This window comes from Callithrix jacchus, chromosome 4 (assembly GCF_049354715.1).
Source record: "Callithrix jacchus isolate 240 chromosome 4, calJac240_pri, whole genome shotgun sequence".
Lineage (NCBI taxonomy): Eukaryota > Metazoa > Chordata > Mammalia > Primates > Cebidae > Callithrix > Callithrix jacchus.
In genome coordinates, this window is record NC_133505.1 from 158,365,912 (window position 1) to 158,390,892 (window position 24,981).

Below are 24,981 nucleotides of genomic sequence, written 5' to 3' on the forward strand. Positions count from 1 at the left end.
TAGAAGCTTTTGTGTGTCAGGGACAGGCAGTGATTTTCTTCTTATTTTTTTGTCCATGGGATAATAAGACAACTAAATGCCATAGTAGCAAGACTGGCCCAAGACATTGTCCCCAGGTCAGATAATTGAGCACATTGTATACTAAATTATGAATAAGCTTGTCTTTGCTTTATGCCATTGAGCTCTGAAACCATTCTTTATTCTGAAAAGACTATGAGCCACCCTGTGAGGCAATTTCAATCATTATCATAATAATATCAGTATCAGAATCAAATCATATGTAGTTGGCTCTCTAAAACTAATCTAAAATTGCTTCATGGGTGAGCTGAGAGGTGCCTAATAACTTAGATTGTCCACAGGTGAGGACAAATGGATGAGTTTTTATTTAATCTTGCCATTTTAAATAGGGTAAAAAAACTTTTAAGTGAAAATTGTTTGATACAGGAAAAGTTGAAGAATTTTCAGAAAATTTTATGAACTCCAGGAGGACTGAATTAAGAGAGAAACCCCCCTGAAATGTCAGCTTTTGTATCTGTTCAAGTCTATGTTACCTATGGTTGTTTCTTTGTTATCACATTCTTCCTAAAGACGCAGCATAGCAGGGTTGGTGATTTTTGTCTGTCCTTGTCTCTTTTTTTTTTTTTAAATTTAAGAGGGAATGTTGATTCTAATTGTGAAAGCAATACAGTTATTGTAAAGGATTTGTAAATATAGAAGCATAGGTGGGGTGTGGTGGCTCATGCCTATAATCCCAGCACTTTGGGAGGCCGAGGTGGGCAGATCACTTGAGGTCAGGAGTTCAAGACCAGCCTGGCCAACATAATGAAACTTCTCTCTATTAAAAATACAAAAATTAGCCAGATGTGGTGGCACATGCCTGTAATTCCAGCTATTTGGGAGGCTAAGGTAGGAGAATCCCTTGAATCCAGGAGGTGGAGGTTGCAGTGAGCCGAGATCATGCCACTGCACTACAGTCTGGACAGCATAGCAAGACTCTCTCCTCTCTCTCTCTCTGTCTCTCTCTCTCTATATATATACACATATAATAATATATACATACTTATATGTATATATATATAATAATATATATATATACATATAATAAGGAAAAACATAAAATCTGTCCTACAACCAAAAGATAATCATAGTTAACACTTCTTCCCAGTGTTTTTCTCTTCTTTAAATTATATTTAGTTGTACAACTAATGCATGAATACATCCTTACTGAAAAGATCAAACCACTGCCCCTCTCCCCCCAGCTCCAATTGTGGTGTCACCCTCAGGGGAAGTACTGTTATCAGGTGATGGGGATTCTGTAAAATTCTTTTTTCTTGTCTCTAAATATATTTATAGACAAAACACAATACTTTTCCTCCCACATGTGTTTGTGAAAAACAGTAACAAACGATGGATTTATACTTTCTTATTTTTGTTCAGTGATGTGTCTTAAGGATATTATCATGCCCAAGCATACAGATCTATCTCATATTACCTGTTGCTTAGGATAATTGGCTTGTCAACAGGAATTCACAGTTTCAACATCCTCATCCTTCTTGGTACTATTACAAATAATGGTATAAGGAATATCTTTATAAATATCTCTATGCACATGTGTGAGTGTTTTCCTAAGGGAGATAATTGGAGAGTGTAACAGCAGTGTCTTACACTGTTGTTGCTATAACAGAAAACCACAGACTGAGTAATTATTATTTTTTTTTAATAAAGACGGGGTTTTACCATGTTGGCCAGGATGGTCTTGGTTTTCTGACCTCGTGATCTGCCTGCCTTGGCCTGTTGCTATAACAGAAAACTACAGACTGAGTAATTTTTTTTTTTTTTAAATAAAGACGGGGTTTCACCATGTTGGCCAGGATAGTCTTGATTTTCTGACCTTGTGATCCACCTGCCTTGGCCTCCCGAAGTGCTGGGATTACAGGCATGAGCTACCATGCCTGGCCCAGACTGAGTAATTTATGAAGAAAATAAGTTTATTCAGTTCACGGTTCTGGAGACTGAGAAGTTCAAAAGCATGGCATGGTATCTGGTGAGGGTCATCCCATGGTGAAAGGGTAGAAGGGCAAGAGAGCATGAGTGAGAGAGAACTTGATTTTACAACAAAGCCACTCTGGTGATACCTAACCTACTCCCAGGATAACAGCATCAATCCATTTATGAGGATTAATATATCAGGACTTAATGACTGCTTATAGGCTCCACCCCCTGATACATTGGCAATTAAATTTCCAACACATGAATTTTGGGGATACACATTAAAACCACAGCTAACAGTATTTATATGTGAATTTATAATGGATAGCACTAATTGGTTGGGCATCCAAAGGGTTTAGCTATTTTATATTCCTGGAAGCTGCATATGAAAATAATGATTTCCTTATACTTTACACTTGACATTATCAAACTTGTTATTTTTTTCAATCTGATATACAAAAAACTGCATGTCTTTCTTTTAATTTGTATTTCCCTGATTATTAGAGAGGTTGTACATCTCTTCACATCAGTTTTTGCCATTTGTATTTCTCTTAATGGAAATACCCTATTTATATATGTATGTTGTATTTCTCTAAAATGGAAATTCTTCATTTATGTATATATTCACGATTTATATATCCCTATTTATATGTACACTCATTTTTATAAAGCAGCTTGTGATTTTCTTATTAATTTGTAGATGTTTAAAAATATCATAGGTTCTAATCCTTTGGTACATATGAAACAATTTTTTTCAGCCTCTCAGTTATGTATTTCTATAAAGATTTTTGTACAACTGGGATAAAACAATGTATAATTTAAATTTTTTCACTAAAAATGATATTTCATTTTCCTGTGTTATTAGAAATTCTCCAAAAATGTAATTTGTAGTGACTGAATATAATTTCATTGTGTGAATGTATCATTTTTTTTTCTTTATGTTAATATTCTTTTATTTTTGCTGTTGCAGATTTTTTGAAAATGTTGCTAAATAGTACCTTTCTGAATATTTTTGTGTTTATTTTTTGGATATATTTCCATTTCTTTTGATAAGATCATGAGAAAGAAATACACCAGGACAAATAGTATTAACTTTCAAACATTTTATATGATACATATTGCCAAATACTTTTCTGAAAATTTTGTACCAGTTTATTTGAGCAGAACTATCTTTTAATATGCTTAATTACTAAACATATTTAAAATTCTGCTAGTTTTAAATATCAGAAATAATATCTCACTGGTATGGTATTATAATTTATATTTAATTGATGATCAGTGAGGTGGGACAGTTCTCATTTTATTAGCCATTTATGGCCCTTCTCTTAGGTAATTCTTTCAGTTATATATCTCTATGAAGTTTTTTTATACAACCGGGATAAAACTGAATGCACATTCAGAATGTACATTATAGAATTTTCTCTTAGGTCATTGGTTTTCTTATTGGTGTGAGTAGGCTCTTTGCCTATTGAAATTTTGACTCTTTGTATTATTTATGGAAATATTTTTCCAGTTTGCTCTTTCACTTTAAATTCTGCTTACACATTTTTGATGTGTAGGAGTTTAAAAATTTTGTTGTCATCTGTGCTTTTCTTTTTTTTTAATGCTCTTGCATTACTTTTATGATTAGAAAGTCTGCCATGGCTTTACCGCTTGTGTTGCTCCCCTAATTCATATGCTAAAATCCTTACCTCCAAGATGGTGGCATTAGGATGTGAGATCTTCGGGAGAAGATGATTGTGTTATAAGGGTGGAGGCTTCCTGAATGGGATTAGGAAAAGAATGCTTAGAGCTGTACTACACATTATAAATCAAATAAATTTAAGATACACTTAAAGCACTGAATATAAAAAATGAAATCAGGCCAGGAATGGTGGCTCACACCTGTAATCCCAGCACTTTGGGAGGCCAAGGCAGGCAGATCACTTGAGGCCAGGAGTTCAAGACCAGCCTGGCTGACATGGTGAAATCTTGTCTCTACCAAAAATACAAAAAACTAGCCGAGTGTGGTGGCGCATGCTTGTAGTCCTAACTACTCGGGGGACTGAGGTGGGAGGATCACCTGAACCCAGGAGGTCAAGGCTTAAATCTACCATAATGTTAAGTGGGAAAACCCAAATACTCTCCCATGAAATTTAGGAACAAGACAAAATGTTTGTGATTGCTATTATTGTTTAACAATGTGGTATTAGTCCATTGTCACGCTGCTAATAAAAACATCTCTGAGACTGGGTCATTTCTAAAGGAAAGAGGTTTATTTGACTCACAGTCCAGCATGGCTGAGGAAACCTCAGGAAACTTGCAATCATGGCAGAAGGGGAAGCAAACAAATCCTTCTTCACATGGTGACAGCAAGAAGAAGTACTGAGCATAAGGAGGAAAAGCCCCTTATAACACCATCAGATCTTGTGGCAACTCACTAACATTAGAACAGCAGCATGAGGGTAACTGTCCCCCCATGATTCAATTCCCTACCACTGAATCCCTCCCACAACACATGGGATAATGGGAACTACAATTCAAGATGAGATTTGAGTGGGGACACAGCCAAAATCCTAATGTTCTGGGGGTTATTAACCAATGCAATTCATCAAGAAAAGGAATAGATGTATAAAAATTAGAAAGAAGGTGAAATTGTCCTTATTTACGGATGACTTGCATTTTACAGCGCAAAACCCAGGAGAATCTATTGAAAACTATTCCAAACAGTAAGAAATATGAAAAAGGTATTTAGGTATATATTTAATATATAGGAACAAGTAGACACCATTTACAATATGACAAAAAGAATATTTTTAGAGATAAACTATAAAATATAGTAAACTTAAATTGCTAATAAGAATTCTTGGCTGGGTGCAGTGACTCATGCCTATAATCCCAACACTTTGGGAGGCCGAGGCAGGTCGATCACTTCAGCCTCCCACAGTTTTGGGATTACAGGCGTGAGCCACTGATAAAACCCTGTCTCTACTAAAAATACAAAAATTAGGGGGACATTGTTGGCACATGCCTGTAATCCCAGCTACTCGGGAGGCTGAGCAGGAGAATTGCTTGAACCTGGGAGTCTGAGGTTGCAGTGAGCTGAGATTGCGCACCACACTCCAGCCTGGGTGAGAGGGAGACTCCATCTCAAAAGAAAAAACAAAAACAAAAAAAGAATAAGACTTCTTGAACAGATGAGAAAAATGATTTTAGTTGGAAGACTCAACACATTTAAAACTTATCAGTTCTCCATAGTTCATTTATAAAATTAACACGACCCCAATACAACAGAATTTTTTGGAATTCTCCAAGAAGATTTTGAATTTCAATATGAGAAAACGAACATGTGAGAATAGCCAGGATCATTCTGAAGAAGAAGCCCTACCAGATACAAAATATATTAATGACCTCAGAGCCGCCTTTCAAGCCCTGTTGCCTCTGTTTTTTGTCTGTGTTTGTCTGCGGGCATTGCTGTTTTCTCTCAGATCCTTGCCTGCACAGGCCAGACCCCTGCCACAGGGCCCTTGCGTGGACTTTTTTGCTATCTGAATGATGTGGGCAGCTCCTGCTTCAATATCTCTTGACTATTTCATTCTTATTTAATCGTCACTTCTTTAGGGAACTCTTTCCTTCCACTCCTTCATCTTAAGTCATTTTCCTTTGTTAGCTGTCTTTTTGCTTCCCTTGCATTTATTTCAATTTGTAATTTTACAATCCTAAGTGTGGTTGTTTGATAAATTATCTTTCCCTTATTAGACTGTCAGCTCAGTGCCTGATCCAGAGTAGGCTTTCAGTAAATATTAGTTAGTGGATAATCTCCACTCTGTTGGACTCTGAGGGTAATTTAGATCCAGCAACTATCTTCTAAACTCAGTCATCAAAAGAGCTCTCCTAATGTGTCCCTACTCCAGTGTAAAGGGAATGATATCTCAATATATAGCTTCTTTTCTTTTCTCTTCTCTTATTTTCCTTTCTTTTATTTCTATCCTTCCTTACTTTTCTTTTTCCTCCCTCCCTCCCTCCTTCCCTCCCTCCCTCCCTTCCTTCCTTTCTTCCTTCCTTTCTTCCTTCCTTCCTTCCTTCCTTCCTTCCTTCCTTCTTCCCTCCCTCCCTTTCTCTCTTTCTTTCTTTTATTTTGAGACAGGGTTTCACTCTGTTGCTTAGGTGCAGTGTTTGTGATCACAGCTCACTGCAGCCTTGACCTCCTGGGCTCAAGTGCTCCTCCCAGCTCAGCCTCCCAAGTATCTGGGACAGGAACACACCACCACGCCCAGCTAATTTTTTGTAGAGATGGAGTCTCACTGTTGCACAGACTGGTCTGGAACTACTGGGCTTAAGTGATCCTCCTGTCTCATTCTCCCCAAATACTGGGATTACAGGTATGAGCCACTGCCCTGGCCTAGCTTCTTTTCTTAAAAGAAAAAGATGTTAGTCATTGAAAGAAATAATCATAGCCATTGGGAAACTTATTTTCCTAATAAATTTTATAAAATGGTATGTCATACATACTATCGGTAAAATCTCTTATAAGTGACCTGTGTCCTCATGTGGCCTAGTTTAGAAAATATGGCTTGGTGGTCAGGGTGGAGAAGACCCTCTGACTGCTGAATGAGTCTGAACAGGATGTGGTTCTTTAATAAGAGACTCCGTTAAACTTTTTATGCTTTTCCCCAGAGTACATATCTAACATCTTCTTGGTTGTGCTGTGATTGGCAAACATTTGCTATTACTAAGAGTCCTGAAGGTTTTGTTTGGCATTTTGTGGATTAAATCACACTGGTCATGATGACGCTTGTCTTAAAGTTATGAGCTTTAAGTTGACTTTTGCATTCATGACTATTCCAAACAGTAGTTGCTGGCAGTGGACTAGTCTTTGGCAGTCTTAAACGAATTTTGTTGGTGAGCCCCCGAGGCCATTTAGATACTCCAGGAAATCCTCCTTTATGTGACCTCTTTCATATTTCTTTAAAAACGAATGGCTTTCTTCTGTGCTTTCACAAAGACCACAGGCCTTGGAAACTCCATAGTGGTGGGTGTAGATATCCAACCTAAGTAATAATTCTTGAAGGAAGCAGGCATATGGCATGAGTCAGATGGAAACAGGACCAGAGGGTGCCGTCTGCAACCCACAGGGGAAACCCACCGAATCTGCTCTGCAGGTGTGTTTATTGATTCATATATGTTTCTTTTTTAAACATTTAAATCAGTTGCCAACCTGCAAAAACTGGGAATTTAGACCTCAGTAAGTCTGAATATATGCATTGTCTTGAAAAACTGGAATGATTTAGAATTGGAAATTCCAAAATTGGAGTGGTTTGGCCAGGCTGGAAATCCTTATTTCTGTATCTGCAACCATCAGTGGAGCTGAGAGCTCTTTCCTTCCAGATGGGCGGGGACTGTTCATGTGTGACCCCACCATCTCTCATCTCACATGTTCATTTTTTTTTTTTTTGAGATGGAGTCTTGCTCTGTTGCCTAGGCTGGAGTGCAGTGGTGCAATCCCAGCTCACTGCAACCTCCGCCTCCTGGGTTCAAGTGATTCTTCTGCCTCAGCCTCCTCAGTAGCTGTGATTACAGGCATGCATCACCACCCCTGTCTGATTTTTGTATTTTTAGTAGAGACGGGGTTTCACCACATTGGTCAGGCTAATCTCAAACTCCTGACCTCGTGATCCACCCACCTCGGCCTCCCAAAGTGCTGGTGCTGGATTATAGGCATGAGCCACCATGCCCGGCCTTCCCATGTTCATTTCAATTGCCTGCATGATTCATGGGTATGAGATTATGAGATTGAGAATATGGCTATTAGACTGAGTGTAAAAGGCATAGTGAATAGTTATGAAGGAGACAGCCTTTTACATTTAGATCATATGATCTCTTTGATAAATAAATGAAACACTTTAATCAACAGACAAGAAATGAGTAGATCGTCTTTGTGATCCGGACAAAAAAGAACAATGAAAACTGTCCCTAGTTACACAGGATGTAGCATTGTTCTCTGATACATTCTTTGTTGATTCTATTGATTCTGGGCAGAGGTCAAATAGCATTCAAATTGGGTGGAAGGAAAATCTTTTTTGTTGTTGCTGTTTTCTTGTTTTTAGAGGCAGCCTTTCTCTCTGTTGGCTGGGCTCTGGTGCAGTGGTGAAATTATAGCTCACCGAAACCTCAAGTTCCTGGGCTCAAGTGATCCTCCTGCCTCAGCCTCTCAAATCGATGGGACTACAGGTGTATGACAACACGCCTGACAAATTAAAAAAAAAATTCTTTTTGTAGAGGTAGGGTCTTGCTATGTTGCCCACGCTGGTCTGGAACTTATGGCCTCAGGAAATCCTCCTGCCTTGGCCTCCAAAAGGTTATAGGTGTGAGCCAACACACCACACCATAGGCCAATTCTTTTTTTTTTTTTTTTTTTTTGTACCTGTACATGTCAAGGAAAGGCCAAGTCTTATATGACAAATCTCATCACCATCCTGGAGGAGCATATCATTTGTTCCTGAACTTTCTCCTGCCTCCCTTTGGACTCTGAGAATGAGAACAAAATGGTCTGAATATAACATTTCTCGGGGTAGCATGTGTGATGCATTTGCAATACAAAGAATGCTTCTGCCTTTAATCTTGCTTTATGCAGCTGCACAGAAAAGATTGTTTAATACTCTTCTTGGTATTTTGTCTTTTGGGGGAATTCTAACAGGAAACTTATGATCATCTTTTGGAAGTCCCGGTCACACGGGAGCAATTAAACCACTATCGGAATGTGGCTCAAAATGCTCAAAGTGAACTTGCAGCAACTTTGGTCAAATTTGAATGTGCTCAGTCTGAGGTAAGATAATGCATCTCCATCACTCAGATATGGACCTTCTTATAAAATGAAACGGAGTACAGGAGTGATTAGAAGTAGGACATTGGGATATAGATTTAAAGCTTTTGGTAAAGTTGAAACTTATTTTCTTGTGCCTATCCCCTAGAATTCCTGAAAACGTATGCATTTCCCAGGTTGTAAAGCAAGGTGGATTGGGCTGGATTCTGGATCTCAGAGGAGCTATACAGCCTTGAGAGATCTGGAGGCATCTGAAGATGTTAATTCAAAGTCCATGGACCTCAGAGAGCTTTCAGCATCTCTCAGAATATCTTCCTTTAATGTGGATTGCTTGCAATCTGGTTCTTTTTTTAATTTTAATTTAATTTAATATAGTTTTTTTAGAGACGGGGTTTTACCATGTTGGTCAGGGTGATCTTGAACTTCTGACTTCAGGTGAGCCGCCCGCCTCAGCCTAACCAAAGTGCTAGGATTACAGGCATGAGCCACTGCGCCCGGCTGCAATCTGGAGTTCTTAGGAGGGAATTCTGAATCCCTTTCCTGTGGTAGTTCCAACTGGCTGGGGAAATTCTAGGAAGAGGATTGGGATCCATCTACCCTGTAGGCTAGCTCTGGTCTAGGGTGGAGTTTCTGAGAGTCTTTCTAAACTCATTCTGCTTATAGCCTGGGGGCCCCAAGGAGTCCTGGAATGGCCTGCGATTTCTCACTAAGGCTGCCAGGATCCCATAGAAAGATGAGTTGATAACGTGTGTGTGAATAAATGTATGTATGCACACATACAGTTCCAAAGAAGTACATGCTTTCATAACATTTTCTCATAGGGTAGATCTGACATTTCAACTCAGTAAGGCCCATATATTGTTCAGCTTTATGATGCCACAGAACTCATAAAAGTCAAAATGTTTTCTTTATATAAATCCTATATGGATTTTTCTTTTTTTCCATGTTTTTTTTCCTCCAGAAATTGGAATATTATTTTTATTTATCACTCATGGCTAGAGTCCAGAAATAATATAGTGACATACTGAGTGGTCTGTGTTTATGTGGGAAACAGTTATGGCTGTGTAATCACAGATCATGTGATTCGTAGGTTCCTTATCTGATTGTTTCTCAGCAGCAATAGCAGCAATGCAGATTTAGAAAATGCGGACCATTGCAAAATATTTTATCGCTTAAGCAACCAACATCGTAAACATCTCCTGAAAGACTAAAGCAACATAAGACATTGCTCAATTGGTTTTGGAAAATACAGAACATAAAGTCCATTATTTAGGCATGATTTCTCATTTGTTAATACAGACACAAATATTAAAAAAGAAAATAAAGTTAGGTTAAGTCATGAATAAAAGAGTGAACATTTAAATTATGACTAGATTTCCTGAAGATACTTCAAACTTAGGTTGTTAAGGTTTTTTTTTTTTAACTTCTTTTCCATGTTAGCTTCAAGACCTCCGATCCACGATGCTTTCTAAAGAAGTCTCCTATCAAGAGTTGAAAGCTGAGATAGAGAGCTACAAAGAAAACAATGCCAGAAAATCATCTCTCCTTACTTCTTTGAGAGACAGAGTTCAGGAGCTAGAAGAAGAATCAGCAGCACTTTCCACTTCTAAAATCAGAACTGAAATCAGAGCTCACACTGCAATCAAGGAGAATCAGGAATTAAAGAAGAAAGTTGTGGAGTTAGATGAAAAATTACAGTAAGGATACTGCAGTATATTTCTCACTTTAGCTAGCATTAAAATACTAGCTTCTGACAGCAAGATATGTCTTTGAATGTACTGGTGTTTTGGATTATTTGACTCTGAAACTCAATTTGAAGAAAAGGTATTAACCTCAAATATCTTTGGAGTCTTGAAAAAATTTTCCCAAGCTCATTTCTAAATGTCATCAAGAATCTTAACAAATACAGCCTTGTCTTAAACATGTTTATAGCCTATCAGTGGTGTCTGCAAATGCTTATTTATTCAATTTGGAAGATTCCTCTAAGTAGAGTTTAACCCTGATGTGGTGGAGTAGGTAGTACACAGAGGTAGATATTTTATTTATTTATTTATTTATTTTTGAGTTGGAGTTTCACTCTTGTTACCCAGGCTGGAGTGCAATGGCGCGATCTCAGCTCACCGCAACCTCTGCCTCCTGGGTTCAAGCAATTCTCCTGCCTCAGTAGAGGCTACTGAGTAGAGCTACTCTCTCCTGAGTAGCTGGGACTACAGGCGTTCGCCAGCATGCCCAGCTAATTTTTGTGTTTTTAGTAGAGACGGTGTTTCAACTTGTTGACCAGGATGGTCTCGATCTCTTGACCTCGTGATCCACCTGCCTTGGCCTCCCAAAGTGCTGGGATTATAGGTGTGAGCCACCGTGCCTGGCCTGGAGGTAGATATTTATTTAGAAGCCAATTATAAAATATCTTAGAAGCTAGACCCCTCCAAATCACACTGAATACTCCTCATTAGATTTTACTCCTAGTTTATGCAGAGAACTCATGAAACCTAGGTTTCCCACTCTTCATTCTGACAAGAGGTGATTATTGAGACAAAACTGGCAATGAGTTGTTCCTAAATTTGATGATTTCAAAATTCTTGCTGTAAACCTTGGTTCTCTTTTTCTTTCACTCTTCATGTCTGATTGTTAAGCAAATCCCATCACCTTTCTCTTCAAAACAAATCAAAATTTTGTCAGCTTTCTATTATTACCTTTATTGTCACTAACTTGGTCCAAGCAACCATTAACTCTCACCTGGATTATTATAATATGTATCTGTTACAGCAGCATCCCACTCCTGGTACTAATTTCTGTCTTAGTTGGTTTGGGCTGCTATAAGAAAATACCATGTACTGGGAGGCTTAAATGACAGAAATTTATTCCCTGTAGTTGTGGAGGCTGGGAAGTCCAAGATCAAGGTGCTGTCCTATTCAGTTCCTGGTGAGGGTCCTCTTCCTGGTTTGTAGATGAATGCCTTCTTGCTGTATGCTTACATGGCAGAGAGAGAGAGAGAGAGAGAGAGAGAGAGAGAGAGATCACCTCTTCATGTTTCTTCTCCTTCTTTTTCTTCTCCATCTTCTCTTTTCTAGAAAGAGTCTTGCTCTGTTGCCCAGGGTGGAATGCAGTGGGTGCAGTCTTGGCTCACTGCAACCTCTGTCCCCTGGGTTCAAGCAATTCTTATGACTCAGCCTCCCAAGTAGCTGGTATCTACCTATCGATCTATCTTTTATTCTTTGATTTTTTTTCCTCTTTATGGGTAAATGATGTTGCTTAATATCTATCTTTTTTTTTTTTTTTTTTTTTTTTTTAAGATAGAGTCTTGCTCTGTCACCCAGGCTGGAGTGCAGTGGCATGACCTTGGCTCACTGCAGCCTCCACCTCTTAGGTTCAAGCAGTTCTCATGCCTCAGCCTCTTGAGTAGCTGGGATTATGGGCATGTGCCACCACACCCAGCTACTTTTTGTATTTTTAGTAGAGATGGAGTTTGGTCATGTTGACCAGACTGGTCTCAAGCTCCTGACCACAAGTGATCTGCCTGCCTCAGCCTTCCAAAGTGTTAGGATTATAGGAGTGAGCCATTGTGTCTGGCTATATGTTGTAAACAATTTAAAAACTCATTTAGTATATAATTTTATTTATTTACTTATTTGAAACAGGTTTTCACTCTGCCACCAGGGTTGGAGTGCAGTGGCACAATCATGGCTCATTGCAGCCTTGATCTCCTGGCTAAAGCAATCTTCCCACCTCAGCCTCTTTTGTAGCTGGGACCACAGAGGCATGCCATTACACCGAGCTGATTTTTAAATTTTTTTTGTAGAGATGGCATTTTGCCATGTTGCCCAGGTTGGTCCTGAATTACTGGTTTCAAGTAATCCTCCTTGGCCTCCCAAAATGTTGGGATTACAGGCATGAGCCACTGTGCTGAGCCTAGTTTATAATTTTAAATGGCCCATTATATTCCTTTGCTTGAAATATAATTTACTCAATCAATTCCTTTTGCTATTTCTACAACCTCTTAGGTTAGTTCCATAAAAAAATCGCTACAAACCAAGCTTCAATGAATATCTATGTGATTCATATTTTCACATTTATGTAATTATTTTCTTAGGGTAGATTCCTGAAACTTTATTGGGTTAAGCAAATTGCAAACAGAAGTGAAAGTAGTTTAGAAACCTTTGGAATGGAGAAGAAAGATTGAAATCTTGGGGTTAATGTATGCAATCATTTATGAAAATTGATCAGCACCATACACTTAATTATGCCTTTCCTGAGTCCAAAAGACTGAAGAGTTTTACCTTTCATATGCTAAAATAAGAACTCAGAGATATAGTGATGTTAGCCTTTTATTGTTACACAGTTTTCTAAATAGAAGTCTGATATGCTTTGAGTACCCGCAATTACATGCTTTGTTAATCTTTGAATAGAGTGAAAGAATTAGCAGTAAACACTCAACATGGTAAAATGGAAAAGCAATAATCATGTTTATTATCTTGGATATTTAGAAATGACACTAAATTACTGAAACGATTCTAATTTGCCTTTAAAGTATGCCTATTATCGACGACCTCTTAGTTGCTAACATTTAAAGCATTAGAAATAGACCATATTATTTCAACAAGCCTATCTGAGATTTGAAATAATATATTCATAATAGACCATAAGTTTCCTTTTTTCCTTAACTGGCCAATTCTAATACTCTGGGATATGGAGCGATATATCGATACATGTAAACAATGTGTAATGATCAAATCAGGGAAATTAGCAAATTCATCATCTTGAACATTTAGCATTTATTTTCATTGTGAATATTCAAAATCCTCTCTTCTAGCTATTTGAAAACTGAATTACTGTTAACCACATTCACCCTACTATGCTACAGAACACTATAGCATACGCCATGAACTTACTCCCGCCATCTAGCTTTATAACTTTATAACCATCTTTATAACTTTATAGCCATTGACTAACCTCTCTGTATCCTCTACCATCCACTATCCTTTCCAGCCTCTAATAATCACAGTTCTACTCTTTGCTTGTATGTGTTCAGTTTTTTTCAGCTCCCACATACGAGTGAGACCATGCAGTAATTATTTTTCTGTACTTGACTTATTTTGATTAACATAATATCCTCCTGATTCATCCATATTGCCACTCCTGGCAGGATTTCATTCTTTTAAAAGGCTGAATGGTATTTCGATGTATATATATATATATATATATATATATATCACATTTTTTTTCTCCATTCACCCACTGATGGACACTTGTGTTGATTCTATCTTGGCTATTGTGAATAGAACTGCAATAAACATGGGGGTTCAGATATCTCCTGGATATACTGATTTTCTTTCCTTTCTTCCAATACACTTTAAAGACTGTGGGCATGTGAAAACTGATAATGAACTTTGCTGGTGATTGGACACCTTTCTTTTCCAGAGGCAAGAACCTTCTGTGCTTTTGATGTGTTTGTTGTTATAGTTCTGCCTGGCCGTGAACCAGGACCCTTATAAACCACTGTATTGTAGAGTTTGAAAATAAAATTGGCTGGGTGTGGTGGCTCATGCCTGTAATCCCAGACCTTTGGTAGGCCAAGGCGGGGGGATCACCTGAGGTCAGAAGTTTGAGACCAGCCTGACCACTATGGTGAAACCCTGTTCTAAAAATACAAAAAATTTGCTGGGTGTGGTGGTGGTGAGCATCTGTAATCCCAGCTACCAGGGAGGCTGAGGCAGGAGAATCGCTTGAACCCAGCTACTAGGGAGGCAGAGGTTGCAGTGAGCCAATATCATGCCATTGCACTCCAGCCTGGGCAACAAGAGTGAAAAGCCCTCTCAAAAAAAAAAAAAAAAAAAAAGATCCGGGCTAGGTGGCTCACGCCTGTAATCCCAGCACTTTGGGAGACCGAGGCAAGTGGATCACGTTGTCAAGAGATCGAGACCATCCTGGTCAACATGGTGAAACCCCGCCTCTATTAAAAATACAAAAAATTAGCTGGGCAAGGTGGCATGTGCCTGTAATCCCAGCTACTCAGGAAGCTGACGCAGGAGAATTGCCTGAACCCAGGGGGCAGAGGTTGCGGTGAGCCGAGATCATGCCATTGCACTCCAGCCTAGGTAACAAGAGCGAAACTCCGTCTCAAAAAAAAAAAAAGAAAAAAGAAAAAAGAAATAAAATAAACGAAAATGAAGCTTGGTCCTCTGGAACCAATGTGGTAACACCGTCTTTCCCCATGAGGCCCCAATGAAGACCCTTGGCTATGTGGATTGTGAGCACGTGTGTTCTAGACACCTGCCTCTGTTTATGGAGATCCTAGAGGGTTGAGGCTAGGGGAATCCATTTTCTCTCCTGTTACTAAGTCCACGATATCTTAAAGATTTCCTTGTAGATCCAAAATTGACACCCTATCATCAAAATTGAAAGAGCTAGAGGAGCAAGATCAAAAAAACTCAAAACCTAGCAGAAGACAAGAAATAACTAAGATCAGAGCAGAACTGAAGGAGATAGAGACACGAAAAACCCTTCAAAAAATCAATAAATCCAAGAGCTGGTTTTTTGAAAAGATCAACAAAATAGACCACTAGCCAGACTGATAAAAAAGAAAAGAGAGAACAACCAAATAGATGCAATAAAAAACGATAAAGGGGAAATCACCACAGATTCCACAGAAATTCAAACCATCATCAGAGAATATTACAAACAACTCTATGCACATAAACTAGTAAACCTGGAAGAAATGAATAAATTCCTGGACACCTGTGTCCTCCCAAGCCTACACCAGGAGGAAGCCGAAATTATGAATAGACCAATAACAAGGTCTGAAGTAGAGGCAGCAATTAAGAGTCTACCACACAAAAAAAGCCCAGGTCCAGATGGGTTCACAGCTGAATTCTACCAGACACACAAAGCAGACCTGGTACCATTCCTTCTGAAACTATTCCAAATAATCCAAAAAGAGGGAATCCTTCCCAAATCATTTTATGAGACCAACATCATCCAGATACCAAAACCCGGCAGAGACTCAACAAGAAAAGAAAACTTCAGGCCAATATCCATAATGAACATAGATGCAAAAATCTTCAATAAAATACTGGCAAGCCAATTGCAACAGCACATAAAAAGACTTATCCATCATGATCAAGTAGGATTCATCCCGGGGATGCAAGGCTGGTTCCACATATGCAAGTCTATAAACGTAATTCACCACTTAAACAGAACCAAAAACAGAAACCACATGATTATCTCAATAGATGCAGAGAAGGCATTTGACAAAATTCAACAGCCCTTTATGCTAAAAACCCTCGATAAACTCGGTATTGATGGAATGTATCTCAAAGTAATAAAAGCTATTTATGACAAACCAACAGCCAATATCATACTGAATGGGCAAAAACTGGAAGCATTCCCTTTGAAATCTGGCACTAGACAAGGATGCCCTCTCTCACCACTCCTATTCAATATAGTACTGGAAGTTCTAGCCAGAGCAATCAGGCAAGAAAAAGAAATAAAGGGTATTCAAATAGGAAAGGTGGAAGCCAAATTGTCTCTATTTGCAGACGACATGATAGTATACCTAGAAGACCCCATCGCCTCAGCCCAAAAATTCCTGAAACTGATAAGCAACTTCAGAAAAGTCTCAGGATATAAAATCAATGTGCAAAAATCACAAGCATTCCTATACACCAATAACAGACTTAAAGAGAGCCAAATCAAGAATGAACTGCCATTCACAATTGCTACAAAAAGAATAAAATACTTAGGAATACAACTTACAAGGAACGTAAAGGACCTCTTCAAGGAAAACTACAAACCACTGCTCAATGAAATCAGAGAGGACACAAACAGATGGAGAAACATTCCATGTTCATGGTTAGGAAGAATCAATATTGTGAAAATGGCTATACTGCCCAAAGTAATTTACAGAATCAATGCTATCCCCATCAAGCTACCATTGACTTTCTTCACAGAACTGGAAAAAACCACCATGAACTTCATATGGAACCAAAAGAGAGCCTGCATAGCCAAGTCAATGCTAAGCAAAAAGAACACAGCGGGTGGCATCACACTACTGGATTTCAAACTATACTATAAGGCTACAGTAATCAAAACAGCATGGTACTGGTACCAAAACAGAGATATAGACCAATGGAACAGAACAGAGGCATCGGAGGCAACACAACATATCTACAACCATAGAATCTTTGATAAACCTGACAAAAACAAGCAATGGGGAAAGGATTCCCTGTTTAATAAATGGTGCTGGGAAAACTGGCTAGCCATGTGCAGAAAGCAGAAACTGGACCTCTTCCTGACAACTTACACTAAAATTAACTCCAGATGGATTAAAGACTTAAACATAAGACCTGGCACCATAAAAACCCTAGAAGAAAATCTAGGCAAAACCATTCAGGACATGGGAGTAGGCAAGGACTTCATGACCAAAACACCAAAAGCATTGGCAATAAAAGCCAAAATAGACAAATGGGACCTAATCAAACTCCACAGCTTCTGCACGGCAAAAGAAACAGTCACTAGAGTGAATCGGCAACCAACAGAATGGGAAAAAATTTTTGCAGTGTACCCATCTGACAAAGGGCTGATATCCAGAATTTACAAATAACTCAAACAGACGTACAGGAAAAAAACAAACAAGCCCATTCAAAAATGGGCAAAGGATATGAACAGACATTTTACAAAAGAAGACATACACGAGGCCAACAAACATATGAAAAAATGCTCATCATCACTGGTCATTAGAGAGATGCAAATCCAAACCACACTGAGATACCATCTCAATAGCAAAGACCTGGAACCAACCCAAATGCCCATCGATGATAGACCGGACTAGGAAAATATGGCACATATACACCATGGAATATTATTCAGCAATCAAAAATGATGAGTTCGTGTCCTTTGTAGGGACATGGATGAATCTGGAGAACATCATTCTCAGCAAACTGACACAAGAACAGAAAATGAAATACCGCATATTCTCACTCATAGGCGGGTGGTGAAAAATGAGAACACATGAACACAGGGAAGGGAATACTACACACTGGGGTCTATTGGGGGGAAGAGGGGAGGGACAGCGGTGGGGGGGAGCTGGGGAGGGATAGCCTGGGGAGAAATGCCAAATGTGGGTGAAGGGGAGGAAGGCTCAAAACACACTGCCACGTGTGTACCTATGCAACTATCTTGCATGTTCTGCACATGTACCCCAAAATCTAAAATGCAATTAAAAAAAAAAAGATTTCTTTGTATTTCTGCAAAGCATAGGTGTCCCAAAATTGCTTCCACTTTTTTCCTTCCTTTATAGGGCTTCTATGACAATAATTTGCTCTGTGTTTGGGAAACTGTGTTGTCTTAAAAATGACAATTATTTCCCCCAGAGAGCTTGCATTCTGACTTAGTTTGATGAATGTTATCTTCCATGGTGTTAAACTCTGACTTATTGGTTATTTGCCTTACAGAAAATGCTCAAAAGAAAATGAGGAGAATAAGAAACAGGTTTCCAAGAACTGCAGGAAACATGAGGAATTTCTGACTCAACTTCATGACTGCTTGGATCCAGACGAGAGGAATGATCACGTGTCAGATAAAGATTTCATTTTAAAGGTGTCTGTATGCAGATTAAAAAGTCTATAAATGTAGTGGTGATTCTGACACATGGCATGAAAGGAAGTGCTGTGGTTGAGTTTGGGAGTGGCGGGAGAATGGGGACAGTAACCCAAGTGTAGCGTTAATTAACTATGTGACTTGGGACAAGTCACATCACCTTCCTGAGCCTCAATTCCAAGGTCTTTTCTAGCATTCTTGCAATTAATTTTTCTCCAAAAGAGAGTAATGGCTTTGTCCAAAAATATATTTAGGTTGTCAATACCATTAATTACTCATTTTAACCATTTGTTTAGGGAGTCTTTTTTTGTTGCTGTTACAGCTAGACACATACTCACACAAAACCAGTTGAGTGTCATTTTTAGGATACTGATTGTGAGATCTAAAATACCTAAAAATTTTACATTAAAACCAAATAGTGGCTGGGTGCAGTGGCTCATGCCTGTAATCTTAGCAATTTGAGAGGCCAAGGTGGGCAAATCACCTGAGGTCAGGGGTTTGAGACCAGCCTGGCCAACATGGTGAAACTCTGTCTCTACTAAAATACAAAAATTAGCCAAGCATGGTGGCGGGCACCTGTAATCCCAGCTACCTGGGCGGCTGAGGCAGAATTGCTTGAACCAGGAGGCGGAGGTTGCAGTGAGCCAAGATAGTGCCACTGTACTCCAGCCTGGGCCACACAGTGAGACTCCATTTCAAAAACAAAACAAAACAAAACAAAAACAAAGCAAATGGCAAAAATTCTACTTTAATGGTAGACTACCATTAAGTCAGAAATAAATAATATTAACTGAATAATTCACTTGGCCCATAGTGCTTCATTAGGGTACCTGAAAGTATGTGAATGCTCATGGTTCTCTTTGGCTATTATAAACCTTTTGCATCCTTGCTTGCTGACAGATTTCCATACAGTCATTTTTTTTAAATTTAGAGACAAGGTCTTGTTTTGTCACCTAAGCTGGAGTGCAGTGGTCTGATCCTCGCTTACTGTGGTCTTCACTTTCTGGACTCAAGGATCTTCCTGCCTTAGCCTCCTATGTAACTGGGACTACAGATGTACACCACTATGTCTGGCTAATTATTTTATTTTATGTAGAGATGGTCTCAGTATGCCATCCAGGCTGGTCTTGAATTCCTGGCCTCAAGCAATTACCCTCCTTCTGCCTCCCAAAGTGCTGTGATTACAGTTGTGAGCCACCATGCACAGCACCCATGCAGCTTTTTCTTTTCTTTTTTTTTTTAAATGGAAATGAGGTCTCACTAATAGCCAGGCTGGTCTCTGACTCCTGAACTCAAGTGATTCTGCCACGTTGGCCTCCCAAAGTGCTGGGATTACAGGTGTGAGCCATCACATCTGGCCCATCATGCAGCCACTTTTTTTTTTTTTTTTTTTGAGACAGAGTCTTGCTCTGTTGCCCAGGCTGGAGTGCAGTGGCCCGATCTCGGCTCACTGCAACCTCCACCTCTCAGGTTCAAGCAATTCTCCTGTCTCAGCCTCCTGAGTAGCTAGGATTACAGGTGCATGCCACCACATCTGGCTTTTTTTTTTTTTGTATTTTTGTGTTTTTAGTAAAGATGGAGTTTCACCATGTTGGTCAGACTGGTCTCGAACTCTTGACCTCATGATCTGCCTGCCTCAGTCTCTCAAAGTGCTGGGATTACAGGTGTGAGCCACCACGCCTGGTCATGCAGCCATTTTTAAAAGTCACCTCTCAGCTGTCTACTAGTGAGCTTCCCAAATGTTCTCTCTGACAGCTGCATGATGACTTCATTTGATTTTAGGAAGTATTCCACTTCACGAAGGGGTTTTGATAGCTGAGGCCATGGGTCCACCTGATGTTCTAATGGGTGCTGGATGGCTCTCATCCTGCTCCCTATGGCTAACCTGTGACTGGGAGCTTGGCTGTAAAAGTCCACCTGTAGTTTGAGAATTATCTTTCAAACCAAATGATGGGGAGCAGAAAAGGGAATTCAGAAGCTCCTTCTTCCATGACACTCTTTTCTCTATCAGAGACAATCTTTAGGTGCTAATCTGGGTGTTTCTATGGCATTAATCATGCCCTTGTCTTTTCTATATTTCTAATGCTTTGACTTCCAGGGTCTTGCTGACCCAGGAGAGCCTGCCCTTTCCGGCAGAGCTTTCCATGTGACCAACCCAGAGCCCACTCCCCAGCCACCTCCTATAACTGGCTCTTACCTGCAGGCTACTGCCCCTTGCCCTAAGGCCCCCAGATAGCTCGGGACAGTCCCTACACCCCAAGAGCCACTGAAATCATTCAATAGCCAACCCTAAGTTGGCTTACTCTGCTTTGCTTATTCCTTCCAGTGGAGGCGACGATACTGCCTCTTACCCTCTTTTCTCCCTGCTTCTTCTGCCTCCTGACTGGCCCTGGTGCTTTCCCATAGCCCCATGTGCTGTGGTGGGTTCCTTCCACTTGGGTACAATGAGTAAGAAACTATCTTTTTAATGGCAATTTCTTCCTGAGATTGGTTGGCCTCAACTTACCTGCACAATAATGGAATCTATATTTCATGACAAAGGGTAGGAATCTGGAGCTTTGGCATCTCGGCCATGTGAGCAGGTGCCTGTCTTAAAAAGAAAAAAAATAATTGGCCCCTATCAGGAAGTCAGCTGTATTGACCAAGACTGCCACCTCACTAGGTGTTCCTCAAGAACAAAATGGCTCCAGTTTCAAAACTGTTCCTTCACTTTCACATGCCCTCATAAACACATGAGCACATGCATTCCCAAGGAACCATGCATTCCCAATAATTTGTTTGCTATTTATTCCTTCATTTCACAAATATTTAGTGAGTGCTTACTATATGTTAGACACCGTTCTGAGTGCTGGAGAGACAGCAGTGAAAGAGACAAGACTATGTCTATGCTCTCCTAGAGATTTCATTATCAAGGGGTAAGGATAGTGAAGAAATAAGCAAATAAATATCTTCAGTTGCCCCACATGGTGAAAAAGATGCAATGCAGAGAAACAAATCAGGATGCAGGGATAGAGAAGCAAATCACAGGTGTCGAAGACTGTCTGACGAGCGCCCCCCTGAGGTGGGGAGTTTTGCTGGCTTTTATTTTCCCCTTGTAAATCTTTTAAATGCTTCCAGTTAACAATTCCAGTGCACAGCATAGTAAGCAAAAGCCCTGCTAATCTCAATTCCCTGTGATAAACACTGAGCTGTTATTCACAAATTTCCTACGCTTAATTAGAATAATACATTTTTTAAAAAAGCATGGCCCTGCATTCTGTGTTCCCTCCAGGGCTACATGGCGTCTTGACTGCATTAAGCCCGAGTGGACAGGGCTGAAGGCAAGTCCCTTGCTTCATTGCCTACTGCAGCCTCTGTAGAGCTTCACCTGACTTGGAGTATTTAGCAGCCAGAGGTTTGCTGATGTGTCCTTCATTGGGATGCTTTTGGCTTCATTATCCTTGCCTTGTGGCCACATTTTGGATTTTGAATTTGACCACCAGGTCTAAAACAGAGTTGAGAGGCTGCCTTTGAAAATGTAACCTTTAGAATCCACGTAGGATAGTGCTCTTACATTTTCCATATGATAATGCAGCCTATAGATTGTGAATTGCTTAGGGAAAATGTATGAAATTGTTAATTTTTATAGGATAGCTGTAATTGCTTTCTCTTCAGCTTAGAGAGCTGTGCAAGGAAAATGAATTCATGAAAGGACAAATTGTGATTCTTGAAGAGACTCTAAATGTCCATGAGATGGAGGCAAAAGCTAGCAGAGAAACGATCATGAGGCTGGCTTCAGAAGTCAACAGAGAGCAGAAAAAAGCTGCCTCCTGTATTGAAGAGAAAGACAAGCTGAACCAGGTACAAAGTATGAAGGATACGTGTGCATCCAGGACCACGCTGAGGAAGCAGAAATGGAAGAAATGGGTGTCAGATACGCGCCCTGGAAGTATTGATCACAATCTATTTTTTATTGATTGCAATTTTAAGAGCCTGCACTCAGCAGAAGGGTTGGGGGTGACATGGGACAAAGTGACTTGAACAGGTCGTTGGCTATATATGTATATTTACAATTTTTAATTTTAATTAATTAATTAATTTTTGAGAAGGAGTCTCACTCTGTTTCCCAGACTGGAGTGCAATGGCACAATCTCAGCTCACTGCAACCTCTGCCTCCGGGGTTCAAGCAATTCTTCTGCCTTCAGAGTAGCTGCGATTACAAGCATGTGCCACTGTGCCCAGCTAATTTTTTGTATTTTTAGTAGAGACAGGGTTTCCCCATGTTGGCCAGGTTGGTCTTGCACTCCTGACCTCACGTGATCTGCCCACCTCGGCTTCCTAAAGTGTTGGGATTACAGACGTGAGCTACTGTGCTCGGACCTTATTTCTTTTTAACACAAATGTTGACACACTCTACACATTATATTTTTCTATTTTTATTTATTTATTTTTAACACAAATGGCAATATACTGTACATTATTATAATACACCTATTATGAGTAATCTTATATCATTCTTCGTGTGGGAGGATATAGCAGAAAGACAAAATCTGAGAAGTAGACTTGCTGGACCAAAGGACAAGACTTTGTCATTTTGACAGGTATTGCCAAAGGGAAGTGACTGAATTCTAAAATTTTATTTACACAATGAATTGGCTGATCTTTTCAAATGATCTGGAACCTGTTTGAGCATGGGACTTAATATCGTGTGTGTGTGTTTTTAACACTATATAATCCCTTGATTATATTTTCAAATGTTGTGATAAATTTATTATGAGATTAATAATAATAATTTATTTCCAAAAACAAAAATGAGTTAGTACAATCAGTTAATAAAAGTACGTAGGAGAAAAATGAATGGCAATGGTCCAGGAGATGGAATTTAAGATCAGCTAAGGGCTGGTGCTGATAAAGGGAACCTCCATGGGGGTGAAGGCCTTCTGGTGGCCCCCAGGCTAAGGAAGGGCCTGTGGAATTAGTGGGTGCAGGGGAAGGAGCTGCCTTTTTGGGAATTTCTTTGGGGACCTCCCTGTCTAGTGACATCACAGCCACACTGAGATGGGATAGGAAGTTGAAAAGCACAGTCATTATACTAATTTCTATTTTCAACCAATTCCCTGCATCAAAAAGCCCTTTGTACTACTGGCTTTATTCTCCTGACACATTAGCTCTGGGGAGAGTGCAAACTTCATTGTTGTCGATGCCCTTGTCTTCATTAGCTTGGGCTGCCATAACACAGTATCGTAGACTGGGTGGCTTAAACAACAGAAATGTATTTCTCACAATTCTGGAGGCTGGGAAATCCAAGATCAGGGTGCCAGCAGCATGGTCAGGTTCCGGTGAGGACCCTCATTCTGTGTGTAGATGGCTGCCTTCTCCCTGTGCCCTCACATGTCAGAGAGAGAGCAAGCGAGCAAGCTAAGTGCCATGATGCCTCTCCTTCTAAGGGCACTAATCCCATCATGAGGTCTCCACCCTCAAAACTTCATCAGAACCTCATCACCTCCCAAAAGCGCCACCCACAAATACCATTGCATTGGGGGTTAGGATGTCAAAATATGAATTTTGGGGAAGACACAAATCAGTCCATAGTTATTAGGTTGATGCAAAAGTAATTGCGGTTTTCGCAATGACTTTTAATGGGATCAACGTAATAACTTTCCATTATTATTCACCAACATTTTCTTTTGAAAAGTTTCAAATATATAGAAAGGGTGAAGGAATATGGCAATGATCATCCACCCATCATCCACCCAGATGCAACAAATGTTAGCATTTTCTTTTATTTGCTTTATTATTTTACATAAATAATATGTATTTGTTATTGTTACATAAACATATATATTTTTTCAGAGCCACTTGAAGATAAGTTGCAGACATCATATGTATTGCCTCTAACTACATCAGCATATTTATCCTAAGAATAAGGATATTGCTCTATGTAACCATAATACTATTGCTGCATCTGAAAATGAACTATGATACTGTAATGCCAACTGTGGTGGTTTTCAGCACACACACATTTTTTTAAAGAATTCCTCCTCTTGAACATGGTCTGGATTTATTAATTCCCTTCTAATGAATAGAATATGTCAGAAATGATGAATATCACTTTTGAGATTAGGTTATAAAAAGGCTGTGGCTTCCGTCTTAGATGAACTCTGTTGATCTCTCTGGAATCACTTACTCTTGAGGGGAAGCCAGGGACCATGTTGTGAGGTAGCTCTGGGGAGAGGGAAGTCAGCTACCATGTGGTGAAGACACTCAGCCACCTCTTGGAAGGCCCATGTGGCGAGAACCTGAGGGCTGTCAGCTATCGTGTGAGTGAGATCAGCAGAGAATCCTCCTCTGGTCAGTCCTGGGGAGGACTGCAGCCCTGCTTAACAGCTTGACCCTAATCTTAGGAGAGCCCCTGAGCCAGAACCATGAGCAAAGTCATGCCCAGATTCCTGACCCATAGAAACTGTGAGATAATCAATGTTTTTTGCTTTAAGCCACTAAGTTTGGCTTAGCTAATAATTATCTAGTATCATTCCACATTTAAATTTCACCACTTGCTACAAGAATGTCTTTTACAGATGTTTTCTTCCCCAAATTGGGATCCTACCTAGGTTAAT

The 24,981-nt window shown here is 39.7% G+C and overlaps 1 protein-coding gene across 5 annotated transcripts in view; it reads left to right on the forward strand.

The window, feature by feature from the left end:
- The window catches only part of CCDC170 (coiled-coil domain containing 170), a 127,138-nt gene that overhangs the window by 33,780 nt on the left and 68,377 nt on the right, over positions 1–24,981 (forward strand). For 2 of the 5 annotated variants that reach the window (XM_078370310.1, XM_008995249.5), the window contains exons 2-5: positions 8,666–8,794; positions 10,232–10,488; positions 18,241–18,385; positions 22,040–22,225. In XM_078370310.1, coding sequence (XP_078226436.1) covers positions 8,666–8,794; positions 10,232–10,488; positions 18,241–18,385; positions 22,040–22,225 — 717 coding nt within the window. Of the gene's footprint in view, positions 1–6,970; positions 7,131–8,665; positions 8,795–10,231; positions 10,489–18,240; positions 18,386–22,039; positions 22,226–24,981 lie in introns of those variants that run through there. The other 3 variants (XM_078370311.1, XM_078370309.1, XM_054254523.2) reach the window with 2 other exon arrangements.